We start from the raw sequence: 7,707 nt of genomic DNA, 5'->3' as shown, positions 1-7,707 counted from the left end.
CTTCGTGGAGCTCAGGATCCGCGGTGGGACCGAGGGCTGCTCCGGGGGAGCTTTAACGGGGCGCAGCGGGGGGAGGCGCGGGAAGGGACCCAGGTGTCGCAGGGCCATGGATGGCCTTGGCCCCTGTGCCAAAGCACACACGGCACCAAGGCCGAGGCACCCCGGGACACCCCGAGCGCCCCTCGGCTCTGCAGCCCCGGCAGTCGCTGCCCTGCGCTGCCCCTCCCGCTGCGCTGCCCAGAGCGGTGCCCACGAGCTCGCCCCGGGCCCTTGGGGCAGCTCTCCATGGCCTCGGCTCGTGCGAGGGCTCCCAGAGGTTGATCCAGCAGCGCCCGGAGCCGCTGGGTTGGGGAAATGGAGGCACGAGCAGGGCACGAACTTCAGCCCCCCCCGAGCCCCCAGGCCGGGCAGCGCTGGGGCAGGGCCGGGCTCGGCCTCCCCGGGGCTTGGGGCTCGAGGGAGCAGCGATGGGGGTTGAGAGAAACCCCGCAGCTTTGGCCAAAATTGTCATTTTTACCCCCTGAACTCCAAACTGAGGCTGTTTTGGTGGGGGTGGGTTTTGGCCATCGAGGCACAGGCACCGGCAAAAAGAGTTTGGGATCCCGGGGGTCATGGGACAAAAAAATGACACAGAAATGCCATGGAGTGGGACAGATAGTGCTGGGAGAGAAATGGAGCTAGAGAAAACTTCAAAGCATTTCCTTGCAAATAAGACTGGATACTTTGGAGAAATAGAACCATGAAAGATGGATTGTAGTAGAAGCCACGAGGGGTGACTTGAGATGATTGGGTTTGAGGTGTTTTACAGCAGATGTGAGCAAAGCTGATAGGCCTAGAAACTCTTATAATATATTTTAATTAGGAAATGGCTGGCTTCTGATTGTGATGGCGTTTGTCTCACCCTTCATATGGGAGTGGAAATGGAATAAAAGTTTTTTAAAACGCCTCTCAGTTGTCCCATCTCTAGGTCAGAAAAGGGCAAAACCTGACATAGGTCAACAAAAAAACAATGGGAATGAAAAGCACCTGCTGCAGTTCTGCCCTTATCTCCAAGGAAAACATGAGAGTTCACAGTTTGTTCCCTCAGCAGGACAGAGCCCCACGTTCGGGGTCAGCGAGTTTGTTCTGTCAGCACCGAGGGCTCATGGCCAGGGACACACAGGGACAGCACACAGGGACCCCCCACTCCAAAGCTGATCCCCCAGCTGGGGCACAAAGAGCTCTAAACTCATTTTTTATTAACAAGGTGGGATCTGTGGATTAATGAGATTTTTTGGGTTTTCCTGTGCAGGACCAAGAGCTGAACACAACTTGTGTCCTGTCCAGCTGCAGGTGTTCCACAATTCCTTGTTCTCAGTGGGTCCCTTCCAGCTCAGGATGTCCATGATTCCATGAATCTGGACACTTGGTCAACATTCCTGGATTTTGGGGATCTTTAGGGCTGTCCTTTGCAGATCCAACAGGTGACATTCATCATCCTTGAAGGTCCCTTCCACCTCTGGTTATTCCACGATCTAAGAGGTCAGAAATCTTCTTGACAACAACCTCGAAGTTTGGCATTTTGTTACTTTTGGGGCTGTTCTGTTCAGGGCCAGGATTTCCCTGGAGGATCCTCACGGGTCCCTCCCAGCGCTGGATCCTCCACGCCCCCCCCCAGCCCTGTGCCGGGTGCCAGGGGAGCATTTTGGGGGTTCTGGGGGTTCCGGGGTGCGCAGCGGATGCCGCCTGGCCTCGCCTCCAACTTCCTCCATCAAAAACCTCCAACGGCAGCAGCGGGGCCGGGCCGGGGCCATGGCCGAGGGCAGGAGTGGCAGCGCCGGGCTCTTCGCCAGGCAGGTCCAGAAGCGCTTCAGCCGCGCCCAGGAGAAGGTACGGAGGTGCCACCCAGCCCCAAATGCCAGCTTGGCCTGGATTTGTCCTCCTTGTCCAGCACGGCGCTCCCTGGCTGGCCCGCACAGTGCAGCTCAGCACCTTTGGGTGCTCAGAGGGTGGGAATTTGGGGGGTTTTGGGTCGGTGTCATCCTTGCTCCAAGGATTTGGAGGATGGCATCTCCCAGAGCTCCCCAAGATACTTTGGCTTCACTAATGCTGGGGGGTTTCACCCCAAACGCCTTGCAGAGGTTATGGGGGGCTGTGGGGTGGTGGCAGAGGGTCCCTGGGCTGGCTGACGCTGGGGGTCCCCAGCAGGGCCCGGGGGTCCCGGGAATGTTGGTGAGGTCGGCACCGGCCCCGCAGGAAGGGAGGGGGAAGGGCTGCGGAAGCGGCACGAGCTGGGCGATCCTCGGCTGCTCTGGGGCTCCTTGGGGGCCCCTTCCTTTCCCCTCCCCAAAAAGCAGCCGTGACTCCCCTTTTAGGGGTGACACAAAGACCCCCCTCAAACCCTCACCCTCCCGGGTTTCCTGGCCGGGTTTGGTGCTAAATTTGGCTTTCCCACGGCTCAATCACCCCTGGCCAGGCTCTGGCTGCTTCCTGCACGCAGCAAATCTCCCTCGCAGCCGGTCCTGGCCTCTTCCCGGGGGCCCAGCCTCTTCCTGGCCATCCCAAATCTCCCTGTGACCCAGCCCCAGCCCCTTCCTGGCCATCCCAAATCTCCCTGTGACCCAGCCCCAGCCCCTTCCTGGACACTCCAAAGTTCCCCACTCCCGGCTCTGGCCTCTTCCTGGGGGGGTCCCGCTGTTTGTGGACACCCCAAAGTTCCTCCTGTCTGGTCCCAGCCTCTTCTTGGACACCTCGAATTTCCCCTGTTTGGCTTCAGCCACTTTCCAGAGGGCCACCCTCTTCCTGGGCACCCCAGAACTCCGTCATACCTGGCCCCAGCCTCTCCCCAGGGGAGCTCAATCTCTTCCTGGACACCCCAAAACTGCCCCAGCCCAGACTCAGACTCAGCCCGGACACCTCAAATCTCCCCCACCCGGCCCAGCCTCTCTGCTCTCCTTCAGCCCCCGACCCTCCTCATCCTCCCCGTGGTGTCCCCTGTGTCCCAAAGTCGGGGCTCGGGGTGGTTTGGGTGCACGGGGTTAGGGTGGGAGGGGGGTTGGCACCCAAAAACTCACCGTTTTTCTGAAAACAATAAAAGCACCGAGGGACGCAGAGGAATTTTGCATTTCTGCATAAATCCTGCCCTGCCCGATCCTGGCAGCCCCTCAGGGGGGTTTTGGGGGGCTCGGGGGGCACAGCTCGGTGACCTCGGGGTGTTGGGGTGTGGGGGGAGCTCTTCCCCTCTCTCTCCATCGCAGGTTTTGCAAAAATTGGGCAAAACGGTGGAAACCAAAGATGAGCAGTTCGAGCAGAGCGCCTACAACTTCCAGCTGCAGCAGGTGACAGGGGACATTGGGGACACTGGGGACACTGGGGACACCCCGAGCAACCCCCGGGGGCCCTGCCCCCCCAGCCCTGACCCCCCTCGCCGCTGTGTTTTGCAGAACGAGGGGCACAGACTCTACAAGGACCTCAAGGGGTTCGTGGGAGCCGTGAGAGGTGCGGAACCGGCCCGGAATGTCCCAGGAAAAGTCGGGAACAGGGAGGGAGCCAGGGCGGAGCCAGGATAATAAATAAGGAATTGTAGAGGAAAGAAATCATGCTTATAATAAATAGATTATTAATAAAAAAATCAGTATTAAATCAAAAGAAATAATAAGTTAAAATAAATATTGAGAATAGATTGTAAACTACAAATGGATAAGAAAAATAATAAAAATGCTGTATGTGGGATAACAGATAATATACTATATGTGAGATATATATCTTACACATATAATAGATGCAGTATAAATTTTTATATATCATTATGTATTAAATACTTATGGGATAATAAAGAGATAAAATAGTAGAGAGATACTGAAGAGATAAAAGCAATAGAGATAATTAAGAGATACAAATAAAATATAATAAAGGTATATTTAAGATAAATAACAATATAAATACTGTATATGGAATAGTAGATAATAAATATATGTGGATATATATTATATGTGGGATATTAAATAGAACAACAGATGATATTATCTGTCGGATATATTTGGGATAATAGAGACAATAAATCATTTAAAATAACACACCCGGGCTAATAAACAACGGCAGGCAGCAGTGAATAAATTAATAACGATAAGGAATAAATGAATAAACGAAGAGATTAATAAATGAATAAATGAACAGATTAATAAATGAATAAATGAATAGATCAATAAATGAATAAATGAATACATTTTAATGGCTAATGACGCGTTCCTGTGCCCGCAGTGATGCACGAGAGCTCCCGCAGAGTGGCCGAGACGCTGCAGGAGATTTACAGCCCTGAGTGGGACGGGCACGGGGAGCTCCGAGACATCGCAGAAGTGAGCGCTGGGTGTCCCCAAGGGTCCCCTGGAGGCCTGGGGGGGTGGGGGGTCCCGGCTGTCACCGCTGTCCCTGTCCCTGTCCCCGCAGAGCAATGACCTCCTGTGGGATGACTACGAGGCGAAGTTGGCCGACCAAGCCCTGCGGCTCATGGAGAATTACCTGGCTCAGTTCGGGGACTTTAAGGTGCCCTAGTGCGGGGTCGGGTGGGGTTGGGGACAGAGGGGACACGGAGGGGTCCTGGCTCACCTGTCCCCTCCCCAGGAGCGCATCGCCAAGCGGGGCAGAAAGCTCGTGGACTACGACAGCGCCCGGCACCACCTGGAGGCTCTGCAGAGCGCCAAGAAAAAGGACGAGGCCAAAATCGCCAAGGTTGGGACTCCCGGGATGTCCCCGCACAGCCCCCAAGCGGGGACAGTCCCCCGGCCACGAACCCCCCCTGTGCCTCCCCGCAGGCTGAGGAGGAGTTCAACAAAGCCCAGGCCGTGTTCGAGGACCTGAACAGGGAACTGCGGGAGGAGCTGCCGGTCCTGTACGGCAGGTACGGGACTGTCACAGCGCTGGGGACACCGCGGGGGCTCGGGGACATCCAGGGAGCTGGGGGGCACTGCAGGGGTTTGGGGACGTCGTGGGGCTGGGAGACATCACAAGGGCTTGGGGACGTCACGGATCGGGGACATTGCGGGGCTGGGGGCTCTGTGGGGGCTGGGGGACATCGTGGGGCTTGGGGACATCGTGGGGTTCGGTGACACGGCGGGGTCTGAGGGACATGGTGGCACTGGGGGCTCTGTGGGGCCGGGGGACATCGTGGGGCTGGGGGACACAGGCACGGCTGCCATCCCCCCATGGCAGGGAAGAACTTGGGGGGGTCTCCCCTCAAAGTCCACCCTAGGGACACATGGGGGGGCCTGGGGGACATCGGCCACGGGGGCTTGTGACAGCGGGGTGGCCCTGGCGGGGACATTCCCCCTCTGTGCGGGGTCCACGGACTTGGGGACTCAGCGGGTGGGACGTGGCTGAGCACCCCCAGACCCCTCCGGCGTCCCCTCCATGGGAAATCGTGGGACACCCCTGGTCCCCCCGGTGTCCCCTCCGTGGGACACTCCCGGTCCCTCGCTGTCCCCTCCGTGGGACACCGTGGGCAGCCCCAGACCCCTCGGTGTCCCCCGCAGCCGCATCGCCTGTTACGTCACCGTTTTCCAGAACATCTCCAACCTCCGAGACGTCTTCTACAAGGAGATGAGCAAGGTGGGGAGGGCACCCCAAAACACCTCCCCCCACCCCCGGCAGCACCAGGTGCCCCCAGGTGTCCCCAGGTGTCCCCAGGTGGCTGTGCCGGTGCTGTTCCCCACCCCTCCAGAGTCCTTGCTCTTCATTTAATTAATTCCTTCAGAGCAGCCCGAGGGTGTTCGGGGTGTCCCCAAGTATTGGGGACCCTGCTGAGCCCCCGGGTGATGGGAGTGGAACCTGGGGGGACCCCTGAAGTGTTTCTGTGTCCCCCCTCCCCAGCTCAACCGGGACCTGTACGAGGTGATGAGCAAACTGGACAAGCAGCACTCGAGCAAGGTGTTCATCATCAAAGGTGTCCCCAGGTAACACCCGCGGGACAGGAGGGGACAGCGGAGCTTAAGGGGACAATTGGCCCCCCAAGCCCCAGAAATGTGATGGAGGCTCGGACCCAAAGTCCTGGGGGGGCGGGCTCTGCCAAAGATGGGCTGAAGGCGCTTTTGGGGGGGCTTGGGGAATTAATCGGGGTCCTGCTGGAAGGGGAAACTGGGACAGGGACACCCCAAGGGTGTTGGGGACACCCCAGGGATGTTGGGGACACCCCAAGCTGAGCCCCTCTGTCCCCCATCCCCAGTAACCGCCGCTCTCTGGTCATCTCCGCCCCCGTGAGCCCCCCGGCAATGTTCCCCTGCCCGGACAAGGCGCCCGTGCTGGACGCGGAGGTGACACCGGGGTCCCCCGGCGGGGACAACGCTGCCCCCGATGCCAACGGGGACCTGGGCGCTGTTTCCCCCGGGCCCCCCCCGGCCTCACCCGCCAGCGGGGGCTCCCTGGACACGGAGTCGGTGTCCAGCGAGGAGACCGCGGAGCCCGGCCGCGACAATGAGCAGGGGACATCGGTGACAGTGGCGGTGTCCAGCGAGGAGACCGCGGAGCCCGGCCGCGACAATGAGCAGGGGACATCGGTGACAGTGGCGGTGTCCAGCGAGGAGACCGCGGAGCCCGGCCGCGACAATGAGCAGGGGACATCGGTGACAGTGGCGGTGTCCAGCGAGGAGAGCCCGGAGCCCATCTCCGACCCCGGCTCTCTGTCCCCTGGTCAGGAGACATCGGCGACAGCCGCGGAGCCGGGGGGTGGCAGCGGGGCGTGCGGGGGTGCCGAGGGCATCGCCACCTCCCTGGCGTCACTGATTTTATCCGAGGCCATTGCCCAGGCCACCGGCACCTTGTCACCAGAGCCGGGAAAAGCCGCGGAGCCGGCAGGGGACAGCACGGCCAGCAGCGCTGAGGCTCGGTCCCCCTCCGGTGTCCCCTGCCATGGCCTCGGTGCCGCGGGGGTGGCACCGGCGTGTCCCCGGGAGCCGTGCCAGCTCGGCGGTGAGCGGGGACAGCGCGGGGACACCGAGCACGGCGCGGAGGTGACGGATGTGGAGCCACAGGTGCGCAAAACTCAGGTGGGAAAGCTCTGGGAGAGGGGACACACACAGGGGGATCCTGGCTGGGGAGTGTGGGGACACCAGGCTGGCTGGGGACAGCCGTGGGACACCCTGGGGCTGCCCCTCCCCGAGGTACCGGGGCCCCTCTGGATCCCTTTCGGGTGCGATTTAAGGGAATCACGAGGTGCCAGTGTCACCCCCGTGTCTCTCCCAGGGCTGTTCCGGGACACCGGAGCAGGACACGAGCCAGGACACGAACCGGGACCCCCCAGGTGCTGCAGATCCCCCTCAGGATCCCCCCGAGCTCATCAGCACCCTGTGATCCCGCAGGAAACGCGGCATCTTCCCCAAATTCATTCCCCAGAATGCATTTCCCAGCCCTCATCCCCCCCCAAAATAAAGATGGTAAAGGTGGCAAAATCCCAAATCTCCATCTGGGACTGCAGAGGGGTCCTGGGATCCCCCCCGGCGGATTTGGGGGGCTGAGGAGTGGAGGGGGGAGGTTGGGGGATTGTCATTCTTTCCCCCCAACAACTCCCGTGACTCAGGGAAAAGGCGTCGAGTCTGTTCCTCCAGCTCCCGGAAAATGCGCTGTCATGACAAAAAAAACCCCAAACACCCAAATTTTCCCCTCCCGTGATCCAGAATCCCCCCAGTCCCAATCTCCGGGTGATGCGTTGTCCCCACAGCCAGCGAGGGGTTAACGGGG

The 7,707-nt window shown here is 59.8% G+C and overlaps 1 protein-coding gene across 1 annotated transcript; it reads left to right on the top strand.

Moving 5' to 3' along the window:
* The first annotated feature begins 1,759 nt into the window (after window positions 1–1,759).
* On the top strand, window positions 1,760–7,390 carry BIN2 (bridging integrator 2). The gene is made up of 11 exons (XM_033083192.1): window positions 1,760–1,869; window positions 3,237–3,317; window positions 3,423–3,477; window positions 4,240–4,334; window positions 4,426–4,521; window positions 4,600–4,707; window positions 4,791–4,876; window positions 5,508–5,583; window positions 5,845–5,927; window positions 6,197–7,001; window positions 7,213–7,390. The coding sequence occupies exons 1-11, from the start codon at window positions 1,792–1,794 to the stop codon at window positions 7,318–7,320; spliced, it is 1,671 nt and encodes a 556-aa protein (XP_032939083.1). The 5' UTR covers window positions 1,760–1,791; the 3' UTR covers window positions 7,321–7,390.
* Window positions 7,391–7,707: the final 317 nt, after the last annotated feature.

The sequence above is a fragment of the Catharus ustulatus genome, chromosome 31 (assembly GCF_009819885.2).
Source record: "Catharus ustulatus isolate bCatUst1 chromosome 31, bCatUst1.pri.v2, whole genome shotgun sequence".
In the NCBI taxonomy this organism is placed as follows: domain Eukaryota; kingdom Metazoa; phylum Chordata; class Aves; order Passeriformes; family Turdidae; genus Catharus; species Catharus ustulatus.
The sequence above is the reverse complement of the archived record's forward strand: the minus strand, read 5'-3'. Positions and strand labels throughout refer to the sequence as shown.